The following is a 15,439-nucleotide window of genomic DNA, read 5'->3' as shown; positions in this document are numbered from 1 at the left end:
GTGCTCCGGAATGATACTAGTATGAGAATTTAAATCTGCTCTGTGCTGATAAGTGATAAGTGTTCGGTCGATCAAAGACAAGTAGGGAAAAGAGAGTATGTTCGGTTTAAATAAATCGAGCTGAATGAGTTTAATTATATCGTACGAACAAAATACGACAAACTTGTCGGGATGTCATGATACGGTTTAATTCGAATCCAATTATTAGAGATGAAACGGTAACTATCCGGTATCCGGCCAATATCTGCTATCCGGCCGGATACCGGATATTTGAAAAAAAAAATTCTTATTACAGGTCGTACTCGATTATATACAGACTCGATTATATACAATTTTGGACTCGAGCATATACAGTTTGAAAAAACAATTTTTTTTTATTTTTCAAATATGACTTATTTTGAGAAAAAATGTTACCTTTCAAAGTTGCTATTATAAGTACAGTGAAGTACAAATCGTGATTTTTGAAGATTTTGCCAGGAATTGTTTATATCGATATTGCAGCGAAATTAAGATAGATAGAAGTTGGGCGTCAAAGAACAAATTGTAGAGCGATTAGAAAGCTTTAATTTAATTGATAGAAACAATCAATTTTTTGAATATGAATTTTTAGGATAAAATTAATAATAACACATTAAAAATTACTAACTTTGAAGTTTTTCTCTTCTAAAATGTTATTTAAATCCACTAATTTAGATGTTTCGAAACTATATCCTGTACTAAATTTTTCATCTTTCAAATGCAACAGAATCGTCTTCTGTAGCGTACTTTTTAATGTAGAGCCAGACAGAGTTCGAAACAAAAAAAAGTTCTATAACTCTGTCATTATTGAAATTTGAACATATGCGTAGAAGGATTTTTTTCATCAAATATTATCCTCTATCACCTAGTGAATGAATTCGGATATCAGAAAGGTATTGTATGACTTTAAGGTGATGAATCAAAAATTAAATTCTTCTTTTATATTCAAGAAACGAAAAATATATGCATAAAAAACGTTTAAATTTTTTTTTGGATTCGATTATATACTTTGAAAATAAATCCGAAACTGTATATTATCGAGTCCGCACTGTAATATAAGATAAATTATAACACAATAGCATATAGACACCATTCACATGTGATTGAAAATAAGGTGTAATTACCGACATGTCAAAATGTTCTGAAATTGAATTATTATTAACTCGTATCATTAAAGTTTTATTCAGCTTTCGTTGAAGACGGCAATGAGTTGTCAATCTCAGAAGATTCGTCTCAATATATTTTGGTAGTATGATCTTGATTTTAATGATTTTTTGTCTGTCTGTTTACGTTTCGAGAACATCTAAATGTTCTGACTTGAACCACGGGTCTAAATAGGTTGCAATCAGATAATTTTGATTTTCTTCTAAGTAGTTAAAACGACCTCTCCAGCGTTTAAAGATGTTCTCATACGAAGTAAGCTCGGTGTTTTTTTTTGCAGTCTCGTCCTTAACCAAATACTTTTTTGATGCAGGAACATGTGAAATTACCTCGAATATTTAAAAGCCCAACGCACTTCTGCACCAAGTTTAACAGTTGTTGAGTCTTCAAATTAGTGAATTTGTCGCCAATCATAATAATTTCGATTTGTAGTGAAGTAAGTGTACCCCCTCTCAGACTACCATCCCTGAAGAAGGTTCTAAGTTTGTAAGGGATTCGAGGTGCATTAATTGGTACCTGCTTACTGGGCGCTTCCTGCTTTTATTTTGGCATGTTTGGACATGTTTGTAAGAAGTCACAGCAAATCTTTCAGTTCAGTCAAATCTCAAGAAGAAACGCTTGCTGTCCCGTCAAACTATCCTATAGCATCTTCTGAGTTCACTGTAAACTGACTGCCAAAATTGTCAGACTATTAACTCTTCAGATTAATCGAACATTTGACCCGTTGGATGAATTTCAGGTTGTAGCCTATCCCTTCATTCTGACGGTTGTCTGCTTAATCCTTCAGAAATAGCTATTGAGCCTTCTTTACTTGACAACAGTCGTTCCCTCGATCTTAAACGAACCCCAATCATAGCTGTGCTTCTTTTTAACGAAACTAACATATCCAATTCCACAATAAGAACAAACTCTACCATGTTCCAATCGCTATCACAATTCAGATTTCTTATGTAGACTACTTTATATTTTCTTTTTTTTCTCTTTTCATTTCTATAAACATACGAAAAACCTTCATTATCATTGGGACGAAGATGGCAGTTCATTCTTTCATACACATACACAAACACAATTCGTTAAAAATAACTTCGTTCATTACAATTTAACCATTTATATTACATTTTTGATATGTGAAATACACTGTCGTTTAAATTCCACTAATGTGGTTGCTCTTTTAATGTGCCTAGGCATCGAATTGAAATAAGTTACACCTTTAAAAAATAGAGAGTTCTGTGACACTCTACTTAAGAAGTTAGGTGTTCGTGCTTCGTCTGCATTTCTGGTATTATATCTATGAATATCACTTCCTCATTCAATTCGATCACACAAATATCGAGGCAGCAATCCATTTATAATTTTGAAAACGAAGACCATAGTTAAATATACAATCCTTTGTTTCACAGATAGCCATTGAAGCGTGTTTAGCATGAAAGCTGAGGAAGTGAATCTATTACAACGCAAAATTAAGCGCATTACTTTATTTTGTAAACGTTGTAGCCTCAACATTTGTGTTTCGTTAGCAAGAAAAAGAATGGATGAACAGAAGTCTATGTGTGGCGATATTATTGATTTATAGAATTGAACTTTACTCGAAATTGTCAACTCATTTCTTAAACGACACATGATACCGTATTTTTTGCAATTTTTTTGATGACATTATCTATGTGAGACTTAAAAAGCAGTTTGTCAACCTGATTTATAACATTGAATGAACTTGAAAATAACAAAAAACATGCTACCCTCACATACTAGTACAGAATTTGTATAATGTATGTACAGTAGCAATATAAGAGCAATATGAGAGGACACATTACAAATATGCACGCATTAACCCTTGCCACATACACGGCCCACGTCCGAAAAGAATACATGTTTACGTTTATGCTTTCCTTTTCACTCTTAACAAACATTGCATACTTTTAAGAACCAACTTCATTGTTTAACTAGCTGACCCGGAAAACTTCTTCTAAATGGCCCTTTACAATTTCCTTTCACTATAAATTTCCAAAACTCGTCATTGTAGTATCAAATTATTTTCAATCTCAATGAAAATAATTGATTGCTGATTGCATGTAACTCTTACTCGGCCAGTATTCGAATTATCTCAATACACTCACAAAAATCTATTTACAAAAATATAAAACCATTATCAGAATAAAACTGTCCTAAATTCCTTGTAGAAAACATGATACACTGTTGAATATGATTTTTTTTCAACTAGTAGTAATTGAACCTCGGTATGACCTCATTGGTTTGGATATTGCCACTGCGCTAAGCTAAATTAGATACTTATTCTAAACGAAAAATTTAATATTCGTTCAAAATTTTTATTGAAAAATGTGTTTATTTGTTTCTTACATTTAACAATTTATTTGCACCATGTCACATGCCGTTTCTCTTAATTTTGTATTTGCTAATAACGAGCCTCGAAGCTGGCCGGATATCCCGTATCCGGCCAAACCACTATCCGTTTCATCACTACTAATTATTATCACTATTGTTGTTTATTCGGTGCACATTGGTAGAGTAATATTTTACCTACAAATTAGCGCCTACGTCCTATTGCGAGAAAGTGGTCCTGGAAAAATACTTAAAACAACCGATATTGATGCATTTTATCGCTTCTACGAAATAAGTTTTTGGCGTTGGTTTCTGTCTTTCGGTAAGGGTGCCAAATCCGGAGACATTTCACGATTTTAAGAAATAGTTTTTAAGTTAATAACTATCTTTGCTATGAACGAATTCTTGTATTCTGCATATTAATTGAATCGGAATTTCTCTAAGATTCGTTTGACTTGCTATAGTTTACAATTCCCTAATCCAAAAAGGATTTAAACTGATGAAAATGGGAGGCGCTACTATTTTTCTATACATTTGTTCTAACATTTCTGGGCACATCCATCCGCACAACCTATAACGAATACCCAACGCAGCTTCTTGACGAAGTTTTTATACACCACTACCATTTTGAAATCTGCTGTGAAAAATATCGCTCGCTCGAAATGCAAATGCAACGCAGGAGCAAGGTAGAAGTAAAATGTTGCACATAAGTTTCACCTTCACGCTGGGTGGAGTAATAAAGTAAATTTCACTTGTGATTTTGTTCTATTCTTATTTCAGCTTTATAGGTGAATGCACTTGTAAGATTAAAATCATTATGGAACAAACAAACAAACGTCGCTTCAGTCAGTAAGCAGCTATCTGACACATACATTGGTTTTGCCTGACTCCAAGTCTGAGAGGGTGCAATTTCATTATTTTTACGTATACGTCTCTAATTTACATTCCTAACCAATCCGCACCCTTAGCAAGCAATGAATACTGATTTCATTTTGGTTCCTTAAATGAATATATATTAACGCGTTTGTTAGGTTTCTACAAATTTATTTACCATCGTTTATTGTCAAATTAAAAATAAGTTTTGGGATCGCTCCACAACTCAGCGCTCGATGAACCTCACCTCGATCGGATTCGTACTGCGCAGCACAAGATCCGCTACGAAATGTATCTCCTCGAGTAGTGTAACCGGCAATACTCGAAAACGGAGCAAGGTATGCACTACGACTGTTTTCAATTCCAGCATAGCATACTTCTGTCCGATACAGTTTCGCTGTCCAGCACTAAACGGCACATAAGCGTACGGATTTCTGCGGTCCACGTTCTCCGGCAGAAATCGATCGGCATCGAACACTAACGGATCCGGGAACTGTTCTGGATCTCTGTGCAGGTCGGTAATGTGAATGTTCGCGATAGTCCCTGCCGGAATCACGTTTCCGTCCGATAATATCATTGTTTCAGTGACCTCTCGGGATATGAATGTAACCGGTGGCCACAAGCGCAGACACTCCTTCAAGGCACGATCCAGGAACTTCATCTCGGCAAAGTCTTGCGGTTTGAACGATTTGTCCGTCGGGGGCTTTCGGTTGTACACCTCATCTATTTCGCGGTGAATTCGCTCCTGGACCGATTGTTCGCGTGCCAGTGTAAAGAAAATGAAGACCAATGCTGACGCCGTGGTGTCGTGACCCTCGAAGGTGAAGGTATTCACTTCCTCGCGGATACCTTCTTCGTCGATTTGTTGTTTTTGCTCGGCGAGCAGAAGCGAATCGAGCATAGCGTAACGCCTCTTAGTGTTCAGGTAACTGTAATGATAACGATATAACATACTTGACGCCGTGGAAAAGCATACCTACACATTCTCCTCTGTGTCTATTGTAGCCGAGCTCAGCTGGAATTGTTTTCTTCGACTGTTGATAATATTTGTTGTGAAAGAATGCACAGGAAGTAGAAGTTTTTCAAGCGCAGCATGATAACCAATGATTTTGCATACAAAGTCACTGAATAACCAGGGTCGCATCAGTCGATGCACCAACAAGTCACCAATTTCGTATAACTTCTGTCGATACTCGTCAGCTCCAGCCATCGTAGATAATTTCACTCCCATAGATGTCGCTGTAAAAGGTAGATATCAATATCTGCGTCCATTTCCACGTACCAATTCCGAATCTTACCACATATAGTACTCAAAGTAAACCGACACATCACTGATTGCAGCGAAGTTGGTTTCCCTTCGGCCGCATCTGCTGCCAACGTTTCCAACAGCTGATCACACTCTTCCACGAACGTCCCGTAAAATAAATTCAAAATATTAAAATGAAAGGTAGGAGTTAGGATTCTCCGTCGATGCATCCACTTTTGACCGGAGCTGTTCAGTAAACCCAATCCCAAGAAAGGGTGCAAAAAATGATAAAAACGACTCTTGTCGATATTTTTTGTACTGGACAGCAGAGGTTCAGCTTCACGAACTCGAACTATGTTCAGCACACATAAAGAGCTATTCATCCAGAGTAGATACGATCCACCGTATTGAAGCGGCCATTTCCTCGCACCTCGATAAGCTTTCGCTATAAACGAACAGTTATCCAATGAATCGTTGAATCAAAGTATTTAGAGTTGAAGCTTACCTTGGTTCATAAAAATTGTCTCTTGCAAAGTCCCAATGATCGGTCGAATGGGTGGACCGGGAAATTTTTTAAGTGCTTGATATACGGATCCGCGCTTATCGATAATGTCGTACAACAAAAGAACCAGAAGCAACAATACGAATAGTGAACTCAAATTGGTCCATAGCTCCATTTTACGATATTTGCGCACAATGAACGCCGCGGCACAACTGGTACAATATTGAACCGAACGCAGTAGAGAAAGACTATTTATAAACAACAGCGTATCAGAAGCACAGAGCTTTAACGCTAGGGATGATAAGGAGTGATAGACTCATTCTAGACGGTATTCCACATTTTATTCCTATTACAGCAATATTTACAAACAATATTTCACGAAGACAACCCGCTTACCGCTTGATGAATTGGACTTTGATTGGGGTTTTCGCTCGAAGAACCAGATCGGCAACGAAAACGATTTCATCACGCGTAGTTATGGGTAGGATTCGATAGTTCCTCAACAGTGCGCAGATGACGGTTTTCATCTCTAGCAAAGCGTACTTCTGGCCTATACAGTTTCTCTGGCCTGCACTAAAAGGAACATACGCGTATGGATTGCGCTTGGCAACTGCTTCCGGCAGGAAGCGATCTGGGTCGAACTTTTCCGGATCTGGAAACTGGACTGGGTCCCGATGAAGATCATAAATGTGTATGTTGGTGATCGTTCCATGGGGGAAAGTGGTTGAATCTGATTAGCAAAATAGAGGTAATTGTTAATTCAAGTAATATTGTTCAGGATACGAAAACTACAACACACCAACGTTCAACGCGCCGGAGAGACTCCTCGAAATAAAAGCCACCGGTGGATACAATCGTAGTGATTCCTTCACGAATCGGTCCAAGTATTTGAGGTTGTTGTAGTCCGTCATAGTGAACGCTTCGTTCTCGGGTTTTACCTCGCAGGCCTTTGTCAGCTCTTCGTATACCCTTTCCTGAGAGTCTCGTTCAGTCGCCAGTAGGAGTATTGCAAATATTATACCCGCGGCGGTTGTGTCATGACCTGTGTTGTTTACATATGTCCATTAGAGTGCCAATGGATGTATGGGAAAAAAGTGACCCTCAAATTTTCAAAGCGAATTTGATTGAAAATGTTGATTCCCACGAATAACTACCCTATGCAAAATATCAGCTCAATCGGACTTCATTTACTAGTGTCGCACAGAGGTCAAAGTTTGAGTTTTTTGAAAATCGAAAAATCACCCAAGGAGGGAGTAAAGGAAATCGGGGTTTTCGAAAAAAAAATGTTGATGCCAAATGTCTTCAAATTGCATGAAACGTCGGGATCTACTGTCATCTCTAAATTTTTTTTTGTCAAAAATCGACGCTCTGGGCCTTTGTCGTTTTTTTTTGGAATGCGTGACAAAACGTATGGTTTGGGGTGCCAATGAAAATTGTCATATCGATTTTTCATATGAGACTCCCTGCGAAATGTTGATTTGCACGATAAAATACCATCTGCAAAACATTAGCTCATTCGGACTCCATTTACTAATGTCGCAGATGTTAAAATTTAAGTTTTCTGAAAATCGAAAAATCACCCATCGGGGTTCTCAAAAATTTTTTTGATGCCAAATGTCTTAGAATTGCATGAAACGTCGAGATTCACTGTTATCTCGAAAAAAAAAATTTCGTCAAAAATCAACTTTTCAGACAAAAAACGAGCAAGTGCCAGAAAGTCATTTTTTCACAAAAAAAAACTTTTTTCCGAGATAACAGTAAATCTCGACGTTTCATGCAATTCTAAGACATTTAGCATCAACAATTTTTTTCTGAAAACCCCGATTTCCCTTACTCTCCCCTTGGGTGATTGTTCGGTTTTTTTCTAAAAACTCAAACTTTGACCACTGTGCGACACTAGTAAATGAAGTCCGATTGAGCTGATATTTTGCACAGCGTAGTTTTTCGTGGGAATCAACATCAACATCAATCATTTTAATTTTTGCATGTTGTGTGGGGTGACAAGAATACGTTTCTGTTGGGTGAATTGGTCTTACAGGTTTGAGACTTTTCTTGGGTCTAATTGATTCCAAATGCCGCTGAATTACAAAAAAAGGATGGGCAGACAATGTTGGAAGAAGGAAGGCTTGGAAGAGCAATGCAGCCCATCAAGAACGGATTTTCTTTGACCAAGTATCGAAAGTGTTTGAAAATACTCAAACAACAGTGAAAAGATCCATGCAGAATTCGAGATGGTCTCAATCCAATTTTTCTGGTCTGGAATCTGGCAAAGACACCTGGTATCGATCCCAGAACACTGTTACACTAGTAAATGAAGTCCGATTGAGCTGAGACAATAGACTTATAGACTATTTAAAGCTCGATTCACCGAGGCTTGCACAATGAGAATGATTTGCTATTTCCAAGCATCATTCGGTGTTTTCTTTGCGGAATTTCGCTGATTCAGGTCAATCACGGAGAGCAACTACGAATTGCACAGTCTATCAAAGCTCAAGCACATCTGTTAGGGTTTCATTTTGACTGTTATATTTGGGAAAAACACGGATTAGACCCTATACCAATGGACTAAATGGAAGTTTTGGAGTGGAGTTTTTGATAAGATAATGCGCCCACCATTTCAATAGTTCTATAGTTTGTTTCGTAACTTTGGAACTCTAGTTATTGAGAAATGGTCAAATAAATACATATAAATTTGTCACAATCAGTTGTCATTCCAATATCAAGAAATAAAATGTATTAGTTTTCACCAAGAATTCCAAATTTCGATGAAGACGATTTTATGTCAGATGTGAAATCTGTTTGTAAGGGTGAGTTTAGACTAGTGATATATTCATGTGAAGAAATATGATGAGATTTATAGAAATCGCATCAAATGTTTACGCTGTTTACACGTGAACTTCTATAATGAATATATTCATATTTTCGGTGAATTTATTCACCTGAAGTAGAACTGCATCCAACTTTAGTGATTTCTCACCAGTGAGAAATTCACAAGCGTTTACATATGCTGAATTTATTCAAGTTATATATACCTCGAATAAGTGTATCATATTTATTCTCACCCGTTTACACCTATATTCACGTGAATAAATCCATCTATAGCTATAGATCTCCCTAATGTAAACCCGCCATAAGGCTTGGGATTCTGAACATCCAAATACTTTTTCATCAAAATACGTCTAACGTCTAACGTTAGTCATAGGTAATTTGAGTGGTAACATAAAAAAGAAAGGATGAATTGTTCAATCGAAGATCGTAAACGTTTGGTTATTCTAAATCCTATTATTTACCGTGTTAGAGCCATTTCAGTGATGCGGTATCAAACCCGATACGGCCATAAGAATGAACTTCAATCGATCATCAGCATTCCTTCTATGGACAATGTGGACAGAGAAAATATGGCAATCTTAGCTTCGCCGTATTCTATTCATTGAGTATAAAGAAGCCGTTCGCGTTTTCAAACTACAGTATTCACAATTCATCAGTCATCTAGCTAGCGATCAGCGGGCAGCGAGACATTCTCAAGGCCGGGTGTTTAGTTTAGTTTTCCAAATTGGTCTATTTTGAAGAATAGAGGCAAATGAGCTGATGAATTTCGAAGCCCCTTTTATTTAAAACATCATCATCATTCATGTCACATGGTACCAGATAGCAGTCTTTTTAAATGCTGATGTAACACATACGGGAAGTGGGGGCAAAGTTGTTACCCTAAGGAATATGCCCATTTCCAGCGTAAACATACCGCTCTAATTCCCGTTTCACGAAAACTATTATAGTTCACCTCATTGTTGTTCAAGATAGCAAACGGCTTTTATTATAAAAAAGAGAGAGCAATTTCTGATTTTAATTGACATACGACAGCTCTACTGAAGAACAGGGTGACTCAAAAGTCATTAAATTCTTCAAACATAAGATGATTATCGATACGACATCTATCACCCTTAGGGCATCCATATACCAATACACAGCATTTGACAGCGTCAAAAATGTCCATTGCATTTGCGACCACTGTCACTCGCAAGAACTGCCAAACTCTCAAGCTGGTGTAAGTCGAGGTGCCTAACATACTGCCAGGTGGGTCAGAATATGAAAACCACTTTACAGCCAAGAATTTACATGATGACATTAACACACTTCTAAAATAAAAAATTATGAATGAAAATTTACTTTTCTGTTTCGAATATGTATTCTATGCAATACAGTATTACGTAATATTGAACTAGAATTGTGTCTAATGATGATTTTATAATAAAATGGCGAGTTTTAGTAAATGTTGTGTGTTGTGTATTATTGGTCAAATGGTTAAGAGAGCGTCGTGTTTTAAGTAATCGAATAACTTAAGAATCTCCATGCAAATTTTAAGTTTGCAAAACTGCCTTCTTCAAGCTTTCGCGAATTTGACGTATGTTTCGAGTTAAATATGGTTAGCGAATGAACGCACCTTGTTCCATAGATCTGCCTTGAGCTCACCGAGTAGTTTGATAGTTTGGCAATGACAGCTAAATTTGCAACACATCTTGAGTCGCGGATCATATTCTATTGGCCGGGGCCTGGCATCTATAGTGAATAGTTATACTACCAAACAAACAGGTGACCACTTTGCCCTCACTACCCCTAGAGATGTCTAAATGTTTCGTTTATTCGATTATCGATTAATCGTCTCGCCATTTTTAAATATTTGATTCATTCGAATAATTGTCCTTCAGTATTCGATTAATCGAGAGAATATTTATTTTTTGTGATCAAAATGAACAGACATTTATAATAAAAAAGATTATGATGTCATAAGTTTCAAAGTTACATTAAATATAATGGTATTTCAGTATATTGATAAATTTACAATTTCATAATTTTTTGCGGACGATTGAAAAAGAGCAGATCATGAAAATGATGAACAATATTTTCATTGCACCAACATAAATTTTTCTCTGTTCAAAATTAACTGTTCTTCGAATGTTGTTGAAATTGTTTGACAATTTCTGCTTGGTTACTAAAACTACTAGTTCAAAACAAGTATATTTATAGAATTAATGACCACTAGTATGGTATATTTTCCTTGATACAATGAATTTGAGTACCACCACTTTAGTACGGGAGCTTAGACCACCTCCTCCAATTCTGCCTTTTACTCCTGCAGACGCTGAATTCTTCTTCCCAGTCTCACCACCAGTCCCAGCCACCACCAGGCAATTATTTTTATGCTTCAACCGTAAATGGTTTAGCATATTCGATGAATTTCGACAAAACACCATGGCGGTAACACAAATTTTGCACTGTATTTTTTGAAAAAAAAATGATTCCCTTTTTCATGAATCACGATTATTGATTTTTCATTATTCGATACAAAATTACTGGATTAATATTGCAGATATTAGATTATTTGGATTAATGGAACGATTAATCGACGTCTCTAGTCACACACACAGTGGTTTTGTTCAATTCTAAGGAAAAATGAAAAATAGATATCACACAGTATGGTGCAATTTTGTCCGGTGTGGGCATCGTGTCGATTTGCATGCCGTATGGTGAAGAGAGCATCAAATTATATTTGAATTTGTACTCAGGTTTAAGTTTGAAATTTTTAAAACGAGAGCGTTTCGTTTGAGGTGCAGGGTTTCGAGCGTTAATACCTCTTTGTCAGTTGAACAAAACGGTATGCCAATAAAATGGTATAACAATAACTAACAATAACTTCACGATAAAAGGTGTCTGAGTAATACTGATTACTTATGGACCTAAAAACTAGTTCCAACAGCTCAAAACTGCTTCGAAAACAAACTAATGAAATCACAAAATCTAAAAATTTAATATGAGTACCTGCTTGAAAGTCTATCTTAGTCAAGATTTGTCGATGCATTTCGTTGGCTATCAGTGAAAGTTCTCTAAATACTATGCTCGCCCTATTCAACTTGAGTTTTTATTTTGCTACTGTGTTGAACAATATTTTTCGCACTCTTCAGAATATGCAAAAGCAAGCATAGTGTAGAACAGAATCTAGAGCTGTAGAGGAATATTAAATAGGACGTAGGTCGTTTTTCATACCATTGAAATTGTACGAATTGTTGATTTTGTGCTTTATTAGATAGATATTGATATATATTGAGGGATAAATATACATTATTCTAGAAAATTCAATGCATTCTAAAAATCTATTTTATTTTTATTTTTGACTGAAGGGAACTTCTGTAAATTCAGTAGGATGTTTGGATTTATTGGTGTAATGATGTTGTCTTGAATCATAGAGGCTTTAAGCTTTCTCAGTTTATTCACCTCTAGCCTTGGAAAACAAAAACCAATTTGAAAAATCAAACTAAACAACTCGGCTATTTGGAAATCCGTGTTGCCGTCCGATCGTATGTTGAATGACTGTTCAATCGTGGATAACTTATTTGTGATTTTTTAAATCGATCGTATGTTTTTCCGTGATTTCAATTGTTGTTTCCCGGTTAAAAGTGACGTCTCCTTCGCTACCACACAATAAATACTGTTCGGATTTTTGTTACAGCTCTGCATCTTTTAAGATGTTTCGTGCACATTTTCATGTACATTTTCGTTTTGAAATTCATCAGTGCCAAGAACGGTTTGGACGGTGTCTCGAACATATCTGGGCATGATTATTCCTAAATTGTGTAAACTATTTTATTTTACAGGAACCGGTTTTTCCTTATCTGATGTTTCGCACCAGATATTTAATTGATCGGTCAATTTTTATGTGAATCTTTTAGCAGGATTTTTTCCATATTACCTTCAAACACAAATGTGTCCACCTCCTCCCTTATTCCGTCCTCATCTATTGCATCATTCGCCTCAGCTAGCAGCAATGTATCTAACATGGCGCACCGCTCCTTCATACCAATGTATCTGCAATACACCTTTCGAATTATCTTCGTACATCAATCTTCACATTTACCATACACATTCTCTTCCGTAATTTTTTTCTGAAAATCTTTCTTCAGCTGTTTCCTTCTCTGGCGAATAATGCTTCTGGTAAAATCATGAATAGGCTGCACGGCATCTTCTAAAGGCTTCAGATATCCCATTAGATTATAAACCCCGTCGTCGTATAGACATGGATTCATCGTTCTGTGTACAAGCATTTCACCGACCTCGTAAACCTTCGATCGGTACCTGTCCGCTTCCTTGTACGTATCCAACTTTACACCCATTGCCGTTTCTGATTGTCATGTTGAGAAATATCTGTATAAATCCAACGGTACCAATCCAACAACAAAAACACCCATACCACATATAGTATTCAGCGTAAATCTCGTGATGATTTGCTGCAGTTCCACTTCCTTTTTCGCGTCAGCATATTTTCCCAAAAATTTTACCAGCCGCTCGGCTTCCTCTTGGAAACCCAGCAAAAAGTTGCTCAAAATATTAAAATGAAACGCCGGAGTCAGAATGCGTCGCCGTGCACGCCATTTACTTCCCTTGCTGCACAGCAAACCGTCTCCCATCAGCGGACCAAGAAAGCGATAGATGACACTCTTTCGCGTATGCTTAACACTGGATAGAATCAGTTCAGCTTCCTTCACCCGAACTACGTTCAGGATAACATCCCCGAAAATCCATTGTCGGTAGGAACGGCTGTATCGCTTCGCACACTTCCGGGCGTACACGAAGGCTTGCACTGTTTGGGTTGACGAACAAAAATGTGAAACTGCTGATTAGGTTGGATATACCATTCGCACTGACCCGGGTCTTTGAACAAAATCTCCAGAATATTCCCAAGAACGGGTAACATAACACCCCCCGGATACTGTCGAGCCGCGCGATAGGCATCGGTTTGTCGCAGACGACAATCGTACAGAAGTAACGCAATGAACACCAAACAACCTATCACTAGCACCGCCGACAGCATCATCCGAATCTTTTACACGAACCGACTAAAACTAAGACGTTTCCGTAAAATTTCCTGCTTTTATTCAAATTGATGCAACTGGAGAAGCTGGAACGGCGATGCGGAAAAAGTGCTAAAAAAAGGAGTGATCGTGAGCACAAACAGTATCGATCACCTGTTGACACATTAATACCCTTTTTCCGTTGCTAAATATATTGGTTAAACTGTAAAATGGACGGTTCAACGAAGGGTTAATAGGAAATAATGATTCTCGTTCGTTCCAATAATGATTTGATAATACGTCAGTGGCAGTTTGGGAGCTACACTCACAGTGCCCTCATTATATTGATACTATTCAGTGCATACCTTATTACGATATTAAGGACTTAGGCCCAAACCAATGGCGCCATTATGAAAAGCTAATTGATAAATTGATAGTAATACAATTTACAAATTTTATTTTTTGCAAAACTCTTTTATCTTTTAACATATGCTTTCCATTAGGGACTTTACTGCAGTTCCGGATACCTTACTACGAAATTCTACAATGTTACCGGTTCGTCTCTTCATTGACTTCAAGTTTCTTTTAATTAAAGCCCAATATCTTTCAATCTAATCTCAATGGCATGTAGAGTCATAGTTAAACTGACCATACGTCCCGCGTTACGCGGGACAGTCCCGCATTTCAACAAAATGTCCCGCGTAGGATTCCGTCCCGCGAAACGTCCCGCATTTGGCAATAGAAACGAAAATGTCCCGCGATATCAATATATTTCAATATCACAATTTGATCATGTTGATTTTCTTAAATGGATGAACCTGAAAAAAAACTTTTGTTTGGCAGACTGTTCAAGAGCGCTCCTAATGCATTCAAAGATTAATACGTTGAGCTGGTTTCATCGCACCGACATTGGGCCTTTTGTTTAGAGAGTGTTAACTGGAAGCGACAGCAACAAAATTGGAAAATGATTTTTATAAAAGTCCCCTATTGATCCGCAGGGACCAACGTGAGTCAGACTAAAAGTTCATCTTTGGTCCCCTAGCTCGGTCAGGGCTTAACGTTTTAAATAAGCCGGAAGAACTAGTGTGGCCGATGACCGATGAAAAGATGTATATCGGCGTGTTATTTTACCTATTACCTATTACCTATGTCTCTCTATTTTGGTCATTCGCCCAAAAGTTTTCTATCGGGCACAGCTGGGGAATGTTGGGAAGGTTGGTGGTCTTCGCGACAATGTCTATCTCCAGTCGATCCATCCTCCAGTGATCTTTTGGCATAATAGGCTGATACCAGGTTCGGCAAAAAACCACATCACCTTCCCGACTCCGGCAAGCACTTGGAACTATATATCTCCCTGTTCACCATATGACTCGAAAGAAGAGCGGCTTGGACATTCCCTTCACGTCTGTCAGAGAAGGACCTTCTTCGAGAACTTGATGTGAATGATATATTTGACGT

At 37.4% G+C, this 15,439-nt stretch overlaps 2 protein-coding genes and 1 pseudogene across 2 annotated transcripts; all 3 read right to left on the bottom strand.

Annotated features, from left to right (window-relative positions):
- Positions 1-3,290: 3,290 nt before the first annotated feature.
- Positions 3,291-3,454, bottom strand: LOC129772182 (U4 spliceosomal RNA; annotated as a pseudogene).
- Positions 3,455-4,539: 1,085 nt separating this feature from the next.
- Positions 4,540-6,378, bottom strand: LOC129768919 (probable cytochrome P450 4ac1). The gene is made up of 4 exons (XM_055770860.1): positions 6,141-6,378; positions 5,688-6,080; positions 5,370-5,628; positions 4,540-5,318 (listed from the first exon to the last, which is right to left on the bottom strand). The coding sequence occupies exons 1-4, from the start codon at positions 6,310-6,312 to the stop codon at positions 4,616-4,618; spliced, it is 1,527 nt and encodes a 508-aa protein (XP_055626835.1). The 5' UTR covers positions 6,313-6,378; the 3' UTR covers positions 4,540-4,615.
- A 77-nt stretch (positions 6,379-6,455) lies between these two features.
- On the bottom strand, positions 6,456-14,035 carry LOC129768920 (probable cytochrome P450 4ac1). Its single transcript, XM_055770861.1, has 6 exons — positions 13,836-14,035; positions 13,381-13,770; positions 13,053-13,311; positions 12,883-12,998; positions 6,937-7,179; positions 6,456-6,867 (listed from the first exon to the last, which is right to left on the bottom strand). The coding sequence occupies exons 1-6, from the start codon at positions 14,002-14,004 to the stop codon at positions 6,530-6,532; spliced, it is 1,515 nt and encodes a 504-aa protein (XP_055626836.1). The 5' UTR covers positions 14,005-14,035; the 3' UTR covers positions 6,456-6,529.
- Positions 14,036-15,439: the final 1,404 nt, after the last annotated feature.

This window comes from Toxorhynchites rutilus, chromosome 2, assembly GCF_029784135.1.
Source record: "Toxorhynchites rutilus septentrionalis strain SRP chromosome 2, ASM2978413v1, whole genome shotgun sequence".
Lineage (NCBI taxonomy): Eukaryota > Metazoa > Arthropoda > Insecta > Diptera > Culicidae > Toxorhynchites > Toxorhynchites rutilus.
Note: the sequence above shows the minus strand (reverse complement) of the source record. Positions and strands in the feature narration are given on the sequence as shown.

Coding starts and splice junctions, on each gene's coding strand:
- LOC129768919 (XM_055770860.1), bottom strand. CDS start 6,312: ATGGAGCTATGGACCAATTTGAGTTCACTATTCGTATTGTTGCTTCTG. Junction 5,629..5,687: donor TACTTTGAGTACTATATGTG/GTAAGATTCGGA, acceptor TACCTTTTACAG/CGACATCTATGGGAGTGAAA. Junction 5,319..5,369: donor ATAGACACAGAGGAGAATGT/GTAGGTATGCTT, acceptor TTATCATTACAG/TTACCTGAACACTAAGAGGC.
- LOC129768920 (XM_055770861.1), bottom strand. CDS start 14,004: ATGATGCTGTCGGCGGTGCTAGTGATAGGTTGTTTGGTGTTCATTGCG. Junction 7,180..12,882: donor GGACACATTTGTGTTTGAAG/GTAATATGGAAA, acceptor TAAACAACACAG/GTCATGACACAACCGCCGCG. Junction 6,868..6,936: donor CTCCGGCGCGTTGAACGTTG/GTGTGTTGTAGT, acceptor TTTGCTAATCAG/ATTCAACCACTTTCCCCCAT.